The 18,991-nt window shown below is 36.5% G+C and overlaps 1 protein-coding gene across 1 annotated transcript in view; it reads right to left on the bottom strand.

Annotated features, from left to right (window-relative positions):
- Nucleotides 1-18,991, bottom strand: part of fras1 (Fraser extracellular matrix complex subunit 1) — a 263,784-nt gene that overhangs the window by 153,349 nt on the left and 91,444 nt on the right. The window contains exons 17-18 of the mRNA XM_055011340.1: nucleotides 17,241-17,387; nucleotides 2,518-2,673 (exon numbers count right to left, since the gene is read on the bottom strand). Of these exons, the coding sequence (XP_054867315.1) occupies nucleotides 2,518-2,673; nucleotides 17,241-17,387 (303 nt within the window). The remainder of the gene's footprint in view (nucleotides 1-2,517; nucleotides 2,674-17,240; nucleotides 17,388-18,991) is intronic.

Below are 18,991 nucleotides of genomic sequence, written 5' to 3'. Positions count from 1 at the left end.
GACACAAAACCCCACAAAAAAGACACAAAAGGACTAAAAGGGACATAAAACCCCACAAAAAAGACACAAAAGGACTAAAAGGGACATAAAACCCCACAAAAAAGACACAAAAGGACTAAAAGGGGACATAAAACCCCACAAAAAAAGACACAAAAGGACTAAAAACTGACAACAAAAACACAAAACAATACAAAACTAAAGTTACAGTTTAACCTGACCATCAGTGTCAACATGAAATAAATACAGTAAATAAAGTCTGGTTAAAGTAGTAAACAGTAAACCTCATATTTTAGTTATTAAAGTTATTAAATACTAGGTAAATTACAACCACAACACAAAAAAGCAGTTGCAGCGTTTCTATGTATAAGAAACATTAAAGTTTATTAACATCAGCTGCATCCTGCCAAAGACTATAGTAATAAATAAATAGATTAAAATGCAGATCGTCTGTATCAGAGGCATGAAATCAGTGGAGCAGTTAGAAACCTTTTACTGAAATCCTCCAAAAACATGAATGTCATAAATAAGTCAGTTTAAAATAAATATTCATGAATCCATCGAGGAAATAATCTGCTAATATCTGACCTGAATACTGAAAAATATCAGAAAACCTTCCTCTGAATCAACACGTATGTTTGTCTGGATGTTTATCTGCATCAACAAGTGTTATTTATATTTCAATGTCTCATTGTTTCTTTCTATATCTGAGTAGATGAGTGTGGAAGACTCAGCTAAATGAGACTCTGGAGGATTCCTCATGTTCTGAATTCAAATCAGCAGCTCAGTGTTCAAGCTGCAGGAAGACGATGGTGATAAAGACCACAGCACAAATGAATTTAAAAAAGATGTAAAACAACACAAACAAGACACAATATGACAACAAAAAAGGCAAGACGAAAGAAAAATGAGCCATAAAATGACACAAAATGACAAAAAATGAGACACAACACCACATGCGAGATACAAGAACGGCATGGGGGAGGAGAAAACAAACAAAACAACACCAATGAAAAATGAGTCAGAATGACCCAAAGAGACATAAAACGACACAATCAACACACAAAGTGACATAAAACGACACAATCGAGACACAAACTGACATAAAACGACACAATCAAGACACAAACTGACATAAACGACACAATCAAGACACAAACTGACATAAAACGACACAATCAACACACAAACTGGCATAAAACGACACAATCGAGACACAAACTGACATGAAACGACATAATTAAGACACAAACTGACATAAAACGACACAATCAACACACAAACTGACATAAAACGACACAATCAACACACAAACTGACATAAAACGACACAATCGAGACACAAACTGACATAAAACGACACAATCGAGACACAAACTGACATAAAACGACACAATCAACACACAAACTGACATAAAACGACACAATCAACACACAAACTGCCAAAAAACGACACAATTAAGACACAAACTGACACAAAAGGACACATGACATATAAGAGATATAAAATGAAAAAACACGACATAAAACAGGCACATGACGGAAAATTACACAAATGAGACACAAAGTGACATAAAAGAGTCAAAAACTGACACAACCAATGCACAAACTGACATAAAACAAAGTGAAATAAGACACACAAAATGACACAATTAAGACACAAACTGACATAAAACAACATAAATGAGACACAAAGTGACATAAATCGAAAAAAAAAGACATGACATGACACAAAGAGACACAAAGTGACATAAAAGAGACATAAAATGAAAAAACAAGACAAAACACGACAAAAGAGACACAAAAGTGACATAAAACAACACAAATGAGACACGGTAACATCAAAGAGAAAAACGAGACACAAAATGACCGAAAAGAGGCAAAATGAAAAAACAAGACATAACATGACACAAGAGACACATTCAAGACACAACCAGAGATAAACAAGACACAAAATGACACAAACCGACAAGAAAAAGACAAAAATCGACAAAATGATACGAGGATGAAGAGGAGGAGAAAGAGGAAGGTTATAATATTAACAAAGAAAGTAACAGTGAGAATGATGATAAGTTTGTGTTGATGCTGTTAAAGCTTCTAATGAGTCTGATTATGTTGATATTTAAACTAATCCTAAACCAATAAAAAACTGAAAACCCTCTCATTGTTTCCACATTAAAACCTCCAAATACAGTTTACAACGTAAACATGGAGCTCAGAGGATTTAACCTGCGTCATAACAAAAACCAGAGCAAGTTTTCATGCAAAAACTAGATGCAACCTGTGAGAATTTGTCTTCATGAAGCAGGTTGTTTTGTTTAATATTCGCTCTGAACAGCTTCTGGAGGTCAGCTGGAAGGTCGAAGAACAAACTCCTCATCAGAAAACGGAGCTAATTTTAACGGCCGATGAATAAAACATGAAAAGCTTTGGTGGAGAGTTTTCTCACAGGTTTTACATTCGGGACAGCTGCGACCTCTGACCCTCTCACAGGCCGAATAAAGGCAGGAAAAGTCCTTACTGATGCAGGCTCCATGCCAAGCATAGCGTCCCGGAGGACAGTCGGAGACGCAGTGGTCGCCCAGCAGCCACGTCCTCGGAGCTTTACACCACAAACAGATGCTGCCGACGCCGGTCTGGAGGTCTGCAGTGCAGCGCTGGCAGTCCGGACTGCACCCTGCAGGGAGAAAACACAGGAAGGAAGAAGGAGTGTATTATCAGAGCGTGGACAGAAACACACCACTTAACAGAGCCACACTCATTAGCATTATGCTCATTAGCATTATGCTACTAAGGCTGCACGCAAGAAATGGGTTTTCGTTGCATTAAAATGAGAATTTTTCCTGGATTCAGTGCATCTTCTAGAGGCAAAATGTAAAAAAAAAAGTCCTCAATTGCTAAAAATCTAAAAATTCAGACACTACAATTTACAAGCATTCCCTACACGCCTCACATAGAGGCTACAGTAGATGCTAGCTAGGCGGCTATACACAGAGAAGCCTCTAGTCTCCACTCAGTTTCTGCAGCTCATTCACACTTGTTACTACAATGCTACTACTGTGGTATTTGTGTCTAAAGAAAATGCATTTCTTTGTATCCAAATGACACTTAAAATGATCAGTTTTACCATTTTTCTGACTGTTTTTACAGCAGCCTCACATGCAGGTCACTATTGATGCTAGCTAGTAGGTTGTGCACAGAGAAGCTTCTAGTCTCCATTCCGTTTCTGCAACTTATTCACACTTGCTGCCGCAATGCTACTACTGCTGCACCAAAAAATTGCTTTTCTTTGCATCAAAGTAAGACTTAAAATGATCAATGTCGCCTTTTTCTGATTGTGTCTACCATAGCCTATCATACAGGCTACGAAAGATGCTAGCTAGTAGGCTATGCATAGACAAGCCTCTAATCTCCACTCAGATAATGCAGCTCAGTCATACTCGTTACCATAATGCTACTTCCACAAAAAATAATTCTTTGCATCAAAATGAGGATTGAAACAATCTTCACTTGAATTCAGTGCGTCTCCTCAATGAAAAATGTAAAATAAATAGACTCAATTGCTTAAAAATGCCCTTACTGCAACACTACAATTAACTGTTGTTCCCTAAATGACTCACATGCAAGCTATTTCTGGATGCTAGCTATTAATCCGTGCAGAGAGAAGCCTCTAGTCTCCACTCAGCTACTGCAACTCATTCACGTTAACACAATGCTAGGACAAAAAAAATAGCTTTTCTTTGCATTAAACTGAGGCTTAAAACAATACTCGTCAATCCTTTGCATCTCCTATATAAAGAATGGAAATGAATAGCTTCAATTGCTACAAATCTTTTTAATGAAACACTACAATTTACCATTGTTCCCTAAATGGTCCCATGCAAGCTATGATGGACACTAGCTAGTTAGCTATGCATAGAGAAGCCTTGAGTCTCCACTCAGTTACAACCAATTTAAGACTTAAAATACTCAGCACTTGATAGAGGCAAAATGTAAATTTTAAAAAATGCACTCAAATGGCCTTTGTTGCTGAAAATCTAATTGTTGAGACACTACAATTTACAAACATTCCATGAATGCTTCACATACCTGTTACTATTTATGCTAGCTAGTTAGCCGTGCACAGAGAAGCCTCTAGTCTCCACTCAGTTACTGCAGCAGCTCAGACAGCCATGTGACCAAAGATTAGTTTGAAAAGACTTAAATGAGATGTTTTTCTGTTTGATTTATCCAAACTAAAACCCAGTAATTACATCTAAACATCCAGTTTCTATGAGCGATGCATTTTAATGTCAGTCATGTTCATTTAACCCTCGTGTCATCCTGCGGGTCAAATTAACCCATTTTAAAGTTTGTGGAATGTGGAAAAAAATATATATATATTCACCGTGAAAACTTCCACATTTTCATTTTTTGGGAAATTTTTGAACATTTTTGGTGGAAAAAGAAATGTTAAAAAAAAAGTTTCTTTAAGAACATTCGGAAAAAAATCAACCAAAATCCAACAAAATTCGCTGGATATTGGTTGATTTTGTTCTGAATGGTCTTAAAGAAAATATTAGAACATTTATTGATGTATATATGGAATAACTTTAGATATTTTTAGGAGTTTTTTGGAAGATTTTTATTCATTTTTTGGAAAATATTTATAATTTTATTTATTTTATTTATTTTTTTATTTCGTGCCAAATTTGGGGATTTAAAAAAATAACTTTTAAGGGAAACTTTTAAGGAATCTTCTTCCTGAAAATTTTGCAAATTTTTATAAATTTGGGGAATTTTTTGCTGAATTTTTGGATTTTTTTCCAGACGAGGGAATAATATTTTTTGGTGCCATAAATGAGGACAACAGGAGGGTTAATTGTGGGAAATCAAAATGTAATCAAACTGGCACCTCTATTTTATATATTGTTCAGTTGTAGAGCACAGATTGAGCAAACTGTACTATTTCCTTGTAAAACAGGGTTATAACACAGTTAAACATCAAATTTAAAAGCATTTACAGGATCTAAGAGGATTTCTCAGTGACAATAAAAGACTTGATTTGAACCATCAGCGTTCTAAATCCAAGATAAAAGCCCGTCGAACAAAATGAATCCAGTCATTTACAAATCAACAGTTTCTTCATGACAAATCTTCACTATAATTCTCTTTCATTAGGCTGTGATGTGTTAAACCGAGGACACAGGCTGAGCTGATTAATCTTCCATTTATTTAAGATCTATATTTAATGCCAGTAAAAAACCTGTGAACTTCTGAGGAGATTAGAAACCCGCCATGGGAGCCGCACTGAAAGTCAAACAAAAGAAACGTAACAAGTGCAGACAGGAGCAATTACGGAAGAATAATTACACGTGTGAAACATTCATAAAAGAAGGATTTTAATTAGGACGTCTCATTGCAGAAACAAATCAAACTGAATTAATTACTCTTCTGTGAGACAGAACTGAAAGGAAAGCGGAAAAATTATTATTTTTCAGCTCTTTTTGCACCTTTAAAACTTGGATCTTTGTTTAAGGCTAAAATCTATTCCCGCCCTGTGGATTTAAACACATATACCCGCAGGACTGGGCATAGCTGGATCTCCAAAACAGCAGCCCAGATCAGCAGAAGCTTTTTGTTATATCTGATGGTGCGACGCTTCCATCTGGCCGACGCGGCGGTGGGTAAAGTTAGAGATGAATATCTACTGTACAAAGCAGAACAACAGGGTTCTGCAGGTGTACAGAAGGGTGAGAACAGGAGGTAAAAAGGTGCATCATGTGGGCGCATTTGATTAAATTATATAAGAAAAAAGAGCTGGATTTAATTAAAAACAATACAAGTGACCTTTATAAGTCCTTTGAAACCACACTAGAATGATTCTTGCATGTCAAAATGAAATAAAAGTCAATAAAAACAACTCAGTTCCCGCACAGATTGAATCCTAAACCAAGTGTTCTCGTTATAAATAAGAACCAAAAGAAGGAAACAGCCTCCTTTTCTATTCTTATCTGATCTATTTTCTGTACGCTCTGCCCTGCGGGTATGTTTTATTTAACTCTCTTGTTTCCATGACTTTGCTAAACATTCACAGGCTGCACTTTCTTTAGACTTATCCATTGTTTTCATTATATATATTTCATTTTATATATATATATATATATATATATATATATATATATATATGTATATATATATATATATATATATATATATATATATATATATATATATATATATATATATATAAAAAAACAGTGTATGTGTGGAAGTTTAAAAATAAAAAAAAAGATGATGCTGCTTCCGCTAAAATACCACCCAGGCCCTGAGGGGAAACCTTTGTTCTCAGGTCTTTGTTTGATCAACACCATGAACTGATGGGAACTGCTGATTAGTAATGACTCATTATGGATGCATTTTTCTGCTGCAGATTCCAACATGTAGCGTCGGTTTTCAGATCTGCTGGTGTGAAATTACCACATTTCTGTTCTTATTTAGCTGATTTAGCTGAATGTTCATATGTAAAATAGGACAAAAAAACGCAAGATTAATTCATGATGACAGCAACCACTTATGTAGGTTTAGATCAGCAATATTTCCAGTCACATTGATTAATCTATTTTTACACTATTAATAAGAAGATCTGGTTTCTGTGCAATGATCAGCCAAAACATTAAAACCAATCACAGGTGCAAAGTTCCACTGAGAAACCTTGCATTAATATGGATGTGCACAGAGACTTGTAAAACAATGCCACTACTGCTGCATTCTTTACTCAAAAGGACTTTTTAACCCTCTTGTTATCTTCATTTATAGGCACCAAAAAATATTGTTCCCTTGTCTGAAAAAAATCCAAACTTTCTGTGAAAAAATTCCCCGAATTTGTAAAAACTTGCAAAATCTTCAGGAAGAAAATTTTTAAAATTCCTTTAAAGGTTCCCTTAAGTTTTATTTTTTTTAAAAAAAAATCCACAAATTTTGCAAGAAATAAAAATTTAAAAATAAAAAATAAAAATTGCAAATATTTTCAAAAAAATGAGTAGAAATCTTTAAAAAAAATCCCAAAAATATCTAAAGTGATCACATACATATCAATAAAACTTGTAATATTTTCTTTAAGAACATTCACAAAAAAAACTACCAAAATCCAGCAATTTTTGCTGGATTTTGGTTGATTTTTTTTCTGAATGTTCTTAAAGAAACAATTTTTTGGAACGTTTATTTTTTTTGCACCAAAAAATTTTCAAAAAATTCCCAAAAATGTTGAAAATGTGGAAGTTTTCACTGTGAAAACATTTTTGTTTTTTCACATTTTCAAACTTTAAAACGGGTCAATTTGACCCGCAGAACAACACAAGGGTTAATTGCATCACTTGCTCAATATCTTATTATTGATACACTATAATTTACTACTGTTACTAACATGCAGGCTACAGACAATGCTAGCTAGCTAGCTGTGCACAGAGAAGCCTCTAGTCTCCACTCAGTTACTGCAGCAGCTCAGACAAGCATTTAACCAAAGGCTAGTTTGAAAAGATTGAAATTAGTTGTTTTTAAGTTTGATTTATCCAAATTAAAACCCAATAATTACATCTACGTGTCCAGTTTTCTATTAGTGATGCACTTTAACCCTCCTGTTGTCTTCATTTATGGGCACCAAAAAATATTGTTTCCTTGTCTGAAAAAAATCCAAAAATTCAGCAAAAAAAAATCTCCAAATTTCTGAAAATCTGCAAAACCTTCAGGAAGAAAATTCCAATAATTCCTTAAAAGTTTCCTTTAAAAGTTTTCTAAAAAACAAAAAATCCCCCAAATTTGGCAAAAAATATTCTTGTAAATATTTTCAAAAAATGAGTAAAAATCTTCCAAAGAAATCTTAAACTCATGTGGTACATTCTTGGAGTACTTTAAACTTGCCATGGCACCTATTTGGTTAGATTTAGTAGGTTAAAGATGTAGACAAAGTTATGTTTTTTTTTTCTTAAAATACAGAAAGAATCTACATATTTTCAAATTTTCAATGAATTGTTCATCTGTGAGGTGTTGTTCTGTCAGAAAAATCACAATATTTCACCAGAATTGCTTTATTCTATGTGCCTCATTTAAAAAAAAAAAACTGCCAAAAATAAAGAGTTTGCATTTGGTTGGTAAAAATGTAGACTAGGTTATGTTCTGTAGTTATGTTTAAGAGGTTTAAGTACAAGAAATACTCAACTTTACAATAAACTTATCATCTGTTAGGTGTTGTTTAAGGTTATGACCTCTTCTGACTACTTCAAAGATGGAGATAAAGTTTTGTTTTTGTGGATAAAATTGTAACTTCCTCTTTCTTCTCCATAACTTTAGCAGTTTTGTTTGACATCAGGATTCATTTCTTTCAGGATGTTCGATTGAGTTTTCTGCGAGAATCAGCGAAGCGACGGCTGGATTTTAATCTGTTTTAATTAAATGCTCTCTCTTCATATGTCTGATGGCTCTTTTCAATCTGCTGACGAAACTCTGAACGTCTGACTTCAACCCTGAGCTTATTTCTGCCTCCAGAGCAGCTTCTGCAGAACTTTAAAGTCGATCCTCTTGAACTTTTGGCGTCAGGTTGAGTCACGGCGTTCTTCTGAAGCAGCTCCAACGTAAACAGAAAAAAAGAAAAAAGAGCTTCCTCGCTGTCATCCACACCGTTCATATCACATCACTTTACAACAAAAACACGCATCAGCATTTCTTCTGCCAGCACTCTGCAGGCGATCCGGCCAACAAACAGCTCCATGGAGAAGATAAGATAACTCAGACGTCAGGCATTATTGACTCTGCAGAATAAAACTGAATATAAAACTTAAACAGTATTGATTCCACTCCTCAGAGTCCCTCTTTATGATGTAGTTACCATATCTGAAGCGCATAAAAAGGTGTGCTGGAGTTCTAAATGCACGGCATGCAAAGCTGGATGGCGACATTCTCCAGCGGGGAGGATTAATTCGAGACATTAGTTATTTTTTCTCAGCAATATACAGAACAGAGATGTCTTTAATGGGAGGAAACGTGGAGTCTAATGTTTCTCGGTGACTTTGTGGAGTTGAAAAGAAACTAAGAGGAAGAGGTCGTCCTCAAAATTATTCATACCCCATGGAAAATAGGTCTTTTTTAGATTCTTCATTTGTAAAAGTTATTATGTTGGTACTTCCTGTGTATCTTTTCAAATCCACATACTTCATTTGCATAATGCTAGATAAGGTAGTGAAGAAGCAGTTCAAGGACGATGATGTCAATGTTCTAGAATGGCAAAGTCAGAGTCCTGAACTGAATCCCATCGAGAACTTGTGGCGAGACTCGGAGACCAGAGCGATGGCGAGGAAACCGACCAACCTGACCAAGCTTGAGGCGTTCACCAAGGAAGAGTGCACAGGAGACATACAGGAAGCTTATGGACAAGAATCGTCTAGAAGCAATCATGAAAAACAAAGACTAATGCTACTGACTATTAAAGAAAAACACTGGACTAGAGTATGAATAATTTTGAACATTTCATTTTTGGGGGAACCCATGAATAAAAAAACCCAGAAATGCTTCTTGAACGGTCTGTTGTTGTCATTGTTTCACTTGTTGGTCACATATAACTCAAACGAAGCACTGTGACAGAGACTACTAGACCTTATGAAGACAGCTACTTGCATTTAATGCTCACTCTGAGTCCAGTGACACCATGTCAAAGACGTCTTTGATGTTTCTGCATTTTGTTCAAGCCAATGTCCAAAAAGTTGAGTGTACACTTTATCACAGTTTAGCTAGTAAAGGAGAACTGTGATAGAGACTACTAGACCTAATGAAGACTGCTACATCTAACCTATTTTTTGAACATTTACTCAGAGTCGACTTCAAACTAACCAAAAAGTTGAGTGTACACTTTATCACCGTTTAGCTAGTAAAGGAGCACTGTGACAGAGAGTGTAAACTTTCTCATAAAGTTCACAAAATGCAATAATATCATCACAAAAATAAAAAAATCACAAAAATTAACAATAATTAACAATGAATAAGTTTGAGGACAGGTATACCTACCATGAACTTCCAGACAGTAGTTTTTAATCTACCTAAAAAGTGGTGCTGGAGTACAACACATTAGACCGTGTGATGCCTTCTTTTTTCTCAGAACGGAGACGTCTTTAATGGGAGGAAACGTGGAGTCTAATGTTTTTCTGTGACTTTGTGGGGCTGAAAAGAGACTGAAAGTTTTTCTCGGGGACGGAGTGCAGCAGCAGCAGTTCAGAGAATAGAAAAAGAGGCACAAAAAAAAGTGGGACGTGGTCTTTATTTGAAGTTCCAGGTGTAAGAAAAGACGGAGACAGAAGCTGTGTGGTCCTGAGACGCCGGATTCACCCTGTCTGGACTCGTCAACACGAACAAAGAGTGGATTCACACACGCAGCTATTAAATAAGTCCTACTTTCTGAGTCTCCGCTGACTTTTTGTGCCCCTGAAAAAGTATAAAAGCTCTGCTCTTCTTCTAGATGTGAGAATCGGGATTTAAAGTGAGACGTTCTGACTCGCCTCAACTCAAATAATAATCTGTTTGAACCTTTTCAACCCCGAAACTTGTCAGTGTGGATGGAAATGCATGTTAACTATAAAACACACAGTCAAGAAACAGTAAAAACTGACAGATTTTCAGCTTTCCAATCAACTACTAATGTGTGAGGTGTTGTTCTGTCAGAAAATTAAACAAATAAAGGTTAAATCAGGATATTTAATCAAAATCACTTTATTCTACATGCCTCTTTTTCTTATCTATTTTTTATATTTTTGTAAAAATCACCAAAATTACACTATTTATTCAAGACAGAAGCTGTAAAAACTGAATTAATCAGCAGATTTTCCACTTTCCAGTGAACTATCTGTGAGGTGTTGTTCTGTCAAAAAAAATCTAATTAAAGCTTCAAATTGTAATATTTTATCAAAATCACTTTATTCTACATGTCTCATTTATGTTTATTTATAAAAATCAGTAAAATTACACAATTTTTTAGAGCCAGAAATTGTAAAATTAAATAGGATCTTCAAACCTTTTGGCTTTTCATCAAACTAGTCATCAGTGATGTGAGGTTCTGTCAGAAAAATAATCAAATTAAAGTGTAAAATCCTGATATTTCACGTAAATTGCATTATTCTACATGCCTCATTTTCCTTTTTATCTTTTTTTTAAATTGCCAAAATTACACCGTTCACAGCGAGGAAAAATGTGACAAAAGTAAACAAAACTCACAGTTAAAGGAGGATATAATATAAATATGAGATATTTAGGAAATCACTGCTGCAGAAACAAGCAACAAAAAAACCCTCAAAGCTGGCAAAGTGTCTAGAAAATTAAAATACACTGAGTTAGTAATGAAGCCCAGAATAATTATAGTGTTTAGACACAAAGAGCAGAGCGTCATAGCTGTAATTATCTGTGTGATTCCTCTGGAAATAAAACAAATAAGCAAACATCCACCTTTCTGAAAGTTAAATCCTCATCAGCGTTTCTGTTCTGCTTCTGAAATATCTTTTTTCCTGGAAATGTCTGCAGGCTAGATGGAAGATAGATCTTTCCCTGCGCTAACCGCTGTAGATATTAAACAAGGCCTCCGAGAGTTCAAATGCTGCTTTCCATTATCACGCCTCGGCTCACAGAAATGCTAAAAATAAATTGCACCGAGCCCCATAAGTCAGACTACAACTCCACTTTGACAAATTCTGCTTCGATTTGCTCTGATTGACTGATTTAAAGCAAAAAATAAGCCGTTAAAGTGCTCTAAAGGTCCCAAGATGTCAAAGCTAAACCAATTTCCTCATTAAAATGGAAAAAAAAATGCACATTTTAAAGGTGAATTTAATTATTTTAAATTTTATGTTGTCCATCAGCATCAAAATATGATAGAAGCATGAAAAAGAGCTTAAAATGTAAGGTTCTGTCAAAAAAAAATCAAATTAAAGCTTCAAATTGTGATATTTGCTCAACATCGCTTAATTCTACATGCCTCATTTATCTTGTTTATCTTTTTTTTGGTAAAAAATTTGGGAGAATATTCTGCAGATTTCTAATGAGTGATTCATATGTGGTGTTCTGTCAGAAAAATTAACCAAATTAAGGCTTTGCATCAGGATATTTCATCTAAAACTTTTTCTAAAAAATAAACCGTTAAAGTGCTCTAAAGGTCCCAAGATGTCAAAACTAAACCGATTCATTCATTAAAATGGGAAAAACTCCCATTTTAAAGGTTAATTTACTTAATTATTTTTAATTTTCTGTTGTCCGTCAGCATCAAAACATGATAGAAGCATGAAAAAGAGACTCTGGCAGCAGATGTTGCTTCAGTGCGGTTCCTTGAAGGGTTTTTATATCGACGATGCAGAAAAGAAAAAAAAAACCATGATCTCGCTACTGTTGTTTCACTGTTGCTTTGCTGTGTTTCTATGGTGATGCGATTCTGTTATCCAGGTCTATTTTCAGCTTCATGTGTTGCTAAATAACTCGACTGACACAATCGTGATGCAACGACGGCATCTGGAAGCATCAGAGTGGAAGTCGTCCAGAAACTTCTCAGATGTTTCCTGGCTCAGACGTCGATTCTCTTTCAGTTTGGACGAGAACAAATAGGGCAGAAAGATGAAAAGATGGGCGGCAGGTTGATCAGAACGAGACTCTTACTGTAGCTGCTTTTCAGATCAATGTGAACTGCAAAAATCATGTTATTTTTTGATGTTTTTAGTTTTTTTATTACGACGGAAATGGGAAGTCTGTTCAGCCTAAAGGACTCTGGGAAACTACATAGAGAAAAAACTATCAAAAGCTCTTTGTGCTGGTATTAAGTGTCACAGAAGTCTTTGTCATGGTGCCCTACTGCTAGCTAAACCCCCACAATGCTCTCTGCTTGCAAACACATAGTAAAAGTGGCTGCCTCCTTTGGTCACAACAGTATTAAGCAGTAATGGTAGGCGTCTAAAGGGGCATTTACCCAACATTTCACTTGGAGGCAAAATGCGTTTCTCAAAACATCTGAGGCACAAAACAAGCTGCTGTATCTGTCTTTATTTTAGATCAACAATGATTAGTTTAAAAGTTTTGTGAGGTGCCAGAACACACTTGATGTTAACTCCTCGTTTAGAAGTGACAACATTAGCATTAGCCGCTAGCTGAGAGTGTAGCTGATGACCTCATCAACTCAGATAATTTGCATAAAGGAGCGCAGACCTCAACTTCATGCAAATGAGGAGACAAAAAACACTCTCAAAATGCTACCTGAATACACTGCATTAGACAATGAATGGGAAATGATGGATCCTGTGGACACAAGAGGCTTCATCTAGCGGTGCCACCAGGGAATCCAGCAAATCTATAAAACGCCTTCTGACATTTCCCTTACTCTTTAACTTTTCTAAGGTATTTCCTTGTAGCTGTTAGCTGACATCATCCCACACTATCTTCTGACAGGCAGATGCTGCAGAAGGAAGACTTGCTAGGACTCTCTGCTCTGGTCAAGATTAGATGTTATCTATTCTGACGTGACTAAGCAGACTAGTTGTCTCCATATTGGTCTGTAATCTAAAGCTGACCTTCTCCCAACTATAATATGAACCCAAAGATCAGAGAGAATCCTCAGAACTGATGCTGGCATTGATTGCATGAACTGCTGCTCTGTTGGTTTCACTTCTCCTGATATCAGTAAACCTCACTGACAACCATCTGAGTCTTCAGTGTTTTCTCATTTCTTACTACTAAAAACTAATCAAACAAAAAAAGAAAAAGGAGAAGCACCTGTCAAACGATAAATGAAACGTCTTTTACATCTATTTCTTCCATCTATTTGTATCTTTTATATTGGATTTAAGCTAAAGGTTTCCAACAGATGTGGACATTTCTGTCTGCGCCATTAATCTCATTAGTCTTTTTTTTTTGAAAATGGCCAACATTACACCATTTATTAGAGCTCAAGACAGTAAAAAACAGTTTTCCAAGGAACTATTCCGCTGTGATTTGATGTTGTGTATGAAAAATTAACCAAGTCTAAGTTTAAAATTGTGATATTTCATCAACATTGCTTTACTGGTGACATTTAAAGTAAGCTAGCAGCAACTAATCAAATAAAAATAGAAAAAGCACTTGTCCAACGACAAGTGAGACGTCTTTTATGTCTATTTTTATATCTATTCATGTCTTTTTTCATGCATATAAGCTAAGATGTGGACATTTCTGCAATAAAACCATCAAAAAAAATCTATCACTTGTGAAGTTTGACAGAAGCCCTCGGCTGGAACAGCTGTGATAAGTCCGTGACAAGAGCGCTGATGCTGCTGAACGGCGGAAAGAAAGGGTGATGGAGGGAAGAAGCCTTAAGAGGTTACATAACATTGGCTGGACGGAGGAACGAAGACTTGGAAAGGAGGGGAAGATACAGTAAAAGGGAGTAAAAATAAAGCAGGAATAGTGTGTGTGTCTGCTGGCCATGCAGAATTGATGACGGCGGTATTTTCCAAGGCCCAGAAGGCATCTTTTATTAACCAGAGTTTGGCTGACCCATTTGAGACTAACTGTACATACGTGTGTGTCCTCAGGAACTGTAATTACACGTCCATTTTTTGCCCTCAGATTGGGTTTATCTCCACCACGCTGGATGTTTACACTCTGCAGCCGACCATCCAGGCAGGTGGAAGTCATTTCTTTACCCAGCAGGACTCTCTCCAGTCCTACCTGCTGCCTACCTCCTGTTTATACTCACTTTATCATGTTCTGCCCTCCAAAGACAAACGGCGTGAGGGGATCTTTAGCTGCTGTTTATTAGCCCAGATCTAATGAAAATGTGTTGTTGTTTTTTGTTTGTTTCTATCCCGGTGGATGTTTCATCTCTGAAACTCTGCCAGCAAGACACTCATTAAAAGTTTTGTTTTTTTTTATCTGTGTGTTTATGGAAGAAACTTTTCTCCGGTTTGATGGTGAAGTTTTAGGCGACACCTATTTCCTAAAGCTCTCCTTCAAAGTAAAAGCACTTGTTCTTGCACATATTAAACAAGATACTACCAAGAAATGTGTGAAATATGAAGTTATTGCCTTGGATTAACTAATTTTTATGAATGTAATTGTAATTTATTGATGGTAAAACAAGAGTACTCGATTGCAAAGGTTTCCCAAAGATCTGGATCATGTCCGCCCCTCTGTACGGAAACGTTCCACAAAAAACCCTTCACTTGTCATTATTTTAAGGGGGCACCATCACTACATCCCGGGCTGAACACCACTTAATATAACTGTGAATGTTTTATGGAAATACAAACAAAACAAAGCATATTTTTCCACCTACAAAGTACAATCAGACCATTCTTCAGCAGAGGATGGTCAAGTTTGAGGTCAAACCTATTTCCTAAAGCTCTCCTTCAAAATAAAAGCACTTGTTCTTGCACATACTAAACAAGATACTACCAAGAAATATGTAAAATACGAACTTACTGCCCTGGAATACCTAATTCTTATGAATGTAACTGTAATATCTTGATGGTATTGCAAGGGTTTTTCCAAAGGTTTGGACCATGTTCGCCTCCCTGCATGAAAATGTTCCACAAAAACCCTTCCCTTGTCACTATTCTGAGGGGCACCATCACTACATCCTGGGCTGAGCACCACTTAATATAATAGTAACTGTTTTACGGAAACACAAACAAAACAAAGCATATTTTACCACCTATAAAGTACAGTCAGACCATTCTTCAGCAGAGGATAGTCAAGTTTGAGGCAACACCTATTTCCTAAAGCTCTCCTTCAAAATAAAAACACTTGTTCTTGCACATTCTATCAAGAAATGTAACAAATTAGAACTTACTGCCCTTAAATGTAATTTCTGCAGATTGCAGAAGCAGGACACTATTACAAAGCATAATTTCAAGCCACTTGCCACATTTGTTTGGGCATTTTGAACTCAGATTTCTTTGTTTTTTGCAGGTGCAACTTCCATTTTTGCTTATATTTTTAATTATATTTTTAAAGTGTTAATATCTGAATACATTTTTCTGCTAGATTCTAATTTTCTACAGATTTTACATGTTTTTCTATGGATGCATGCACTATTTTTGCTATGTGCTCTGGCCTTCTTTGATCACTTCTCCACTATTTCTAAGAAATCACGTTTTGTTTCTTTTGTTAATTTAGTGTTTCGTCAAGTCAAAATCAAGTTAATTTTTGTCAAAAAACATATTTAAAAAAAACAAGAGTTGAACCTAATTCCTGTATGATAAAAATACAAGAGACTAAAAGACAAAATTGGATGAAATTTAACAAAATAGAACAATCTTGACACTGATTTTTAGCCTAAGCTCAATGGTAGTGATGCAGAAAACTGAATTTAGGCCGCATTACTTTCCTCGCACATTATATTTTTGCCAAATTTATCAACTTCTCTCTCTTCAGCTGCATCTTCATTTTTAAAACAACTTTAATATTCTGCTCCTGTCTCACTTTCTCTATTGCGTTCTACATCCTGTCTTTTTTATGCATTCTAATGAACTCTGGGAGTCGTGGTAAGCTTCTCTTCTAAATTTTTCATGCACACAATCTTCATATCTTGTCAGTCAATGAACTGCATATTTCCTTGTGTATGTTTTGCACTTATGACCCACCTGTCTATAAAAGCAAAAAGAAGCCTTTTAAAAATGACAAATTCTTAAATTTCTGTAGTTTACCGGCAGCATCTGATGGAAGATAAAATTCACATCACAGCTCTTAAATTACGCCTGCTGATGAAAGGTTCAAATGCCAAGTGCTCTGATTATTTCAATGATGTTTTTTATAAGTAGGAGAGTTAATTGAGACCAAAATCCAGCTGTGATGAAGCTGTTATTTCTGTAAAAAAAGGCTGGATTTGTTTCACTAAACTTCTCTTTGAGCCAAGAACAAAAACCTGTGAGTTCCTCTGAAGAACGGCGGCTTTTATTTCTGCAGATCATTTCAGACCCGGCGACTCAAAGGGAGGCAGAGCAATGTAAAACATATCAATCTGAGAGCTTCTCTTCTGCAGAGATGCCGTTTTATCATGAATAATGCAGTCCGCCGGAGCTTCAGACGAGCGAGGTTCTGGTTTGTCTCAGCATGGGATTGTGCAAAGCTCAGCAGGCAGAGCAAGGCACTGCTGCTGCTACTCTGGGGGTTGGTGGTTCTAGTCCCACCGGGGGGCCGCTCAGGATAAATAAAAGAAGCGTGATGTAAACGAACATCTGCACACCGACGTCCACACAGATTCAGACTTACTGAGGCACTCTCCGGTGACAGCGTGCAGGAAAAGCCCATCCTGGCAGCTGGTCCTGCAGTAGCCGCCCTGCAGGGAGGCCAGCGGGGGGCAGGAGGTGCAGTCGGCCTGGGAGGGACCCGAGCAGCTCAGGCAGGATGGATGGCATGCTGGGAAATGAGAGGACAAAGACAGGTGAGGATAGGTGCTATCATTGAAGCACCCAGGTGGTATCTGCTTACAGGTTATTACAGTGGAATGAAGTCATGTAAAGACAGGTGTCGCCACGTTCTGGGGATGTTTTATACACATCTGCATGTTTGTAGTTTTATTTTTGAGGACAACTAGAGTATGTTTACATGCTTTAATGCTCAAAAATATGCTATGTTTCTTATACTGTGCATCGCTGCAGCATCTCTCCAGTCTAAACACAAAAAAAAAAACAAAACACTCAGACAGCGCAGTATTCCTCCAAGACTGCTCAGTCGTTTTATCATTTCCGACAGATGGAATCTTTAATAAAAAAGAAACGCACTCAGAGAGCGCAGTACTCCTCCAAGGCTGCTCATTCCCCCATATGGCAATGTTAGAAATGCAGCATACTTTTGTAGAAATGCAGCATTGTTTTAGTAGTGTTAAGCAACATGAAATTTATAGGGCTTTTCTAATTGTGTTTTGAGCCATGCTTTTATCCGATATGTGGAAGTGAAGTATTCTGAGAGTGTCAGGAAATTGTTACTTGTCGTTTGGCAGTCGATGTTGATGAAGTTCCTAATAAAGATGCGGTGGTTATACCTGGTCCATGAAGAAGCCTGGAATTAATTCCATAACAGTGAGATATTGATCAGAAATGACGGCAACATAGAATGTGTTCATTTAATATAGATGTAAAAACAAACAAAATGACCTTGTGCTGAGCTCAGGCATGTATACGTTATGTACGGATACTGAATCACGGGACCTAAATATGTAGCGAGTGGATTGAAGGGACTCGGAAACACCCCCACAATTTAATCAATTGTTCCTTGTATCATTTCTGATGGATAAGTCCTGATAAGTCCTCAGTGGTGGATTAGTAGTGGAATCACAATCATGTGATCATCAGCAGGAAGCTGACATAGCGTTCACTTGTTGTCATGGTTACAGTGACGCTGTGCCGCTATCTCGCAATGATACAGAAATCTTTAACAAATCTGTGGATCCAGACTATAAGAAGCATCACTACCAAAATCTAATCACTTGGTCCTTGTGTCATTTCTGACCTTCCCTGAAAATTTCATCCAAATCCGTTAATCTGTTTTTGAGTAATGTGGCTAACAGACAGACAGACGGACAAACGTACATCGATCATTACATAACTCCGCCGCTTTCTTTGGCAAAGTAAAAAGGACACTTCAATACAGTTTATCTGCATTCTCAATCGTATTTGGAACAGCACATAATTTTGCTTTAAAAAAAAATGAAATTTATGACCCGTCACATGGTAGGAAAAGAGCAACAAAGTTCAAGAACATAACTTGAAATGGACTTTCACGCTGATGTTTTGGCCCAAGATGTACAAGAAATCAAAGCAATGTGAACAACTACATTTTCTGTAGTTGTTTAATGCGCACTTTAAAATTCTCGAGGTGAAGATTTTTGTGATGGTAAGAAACTACATTTTCCGTAGCTGTTTAGTGCACACTTTGTAGCATTTGTAGCATATATGTAGCATTTTGAAGACCCTTTATGGTCTCTCTTCTAGTTATATCTCTGACTTTTTAGCACAATATGC

The sequence above is a fragment of the Amphiprion ocellaris genome, chromosome 6 (genome assembly GCF_022539595.1).
Source record: "Amphiprion ocellaris isolate individual 3 ecotype Okinawa chromosome 6, ASM2253959v1, whole genome shotgun sequence".
Lineage (NCBI taxonomy): Eukaryota > Metazoa > Chordata > Actinopteri > Pomacentridae > Amphiprion > Amphiprion ocellaris.
Note: the sequence above shows the minus strand (reverse complement) of the source record. Positions and strands in the feature narration are given on the sequence as shown.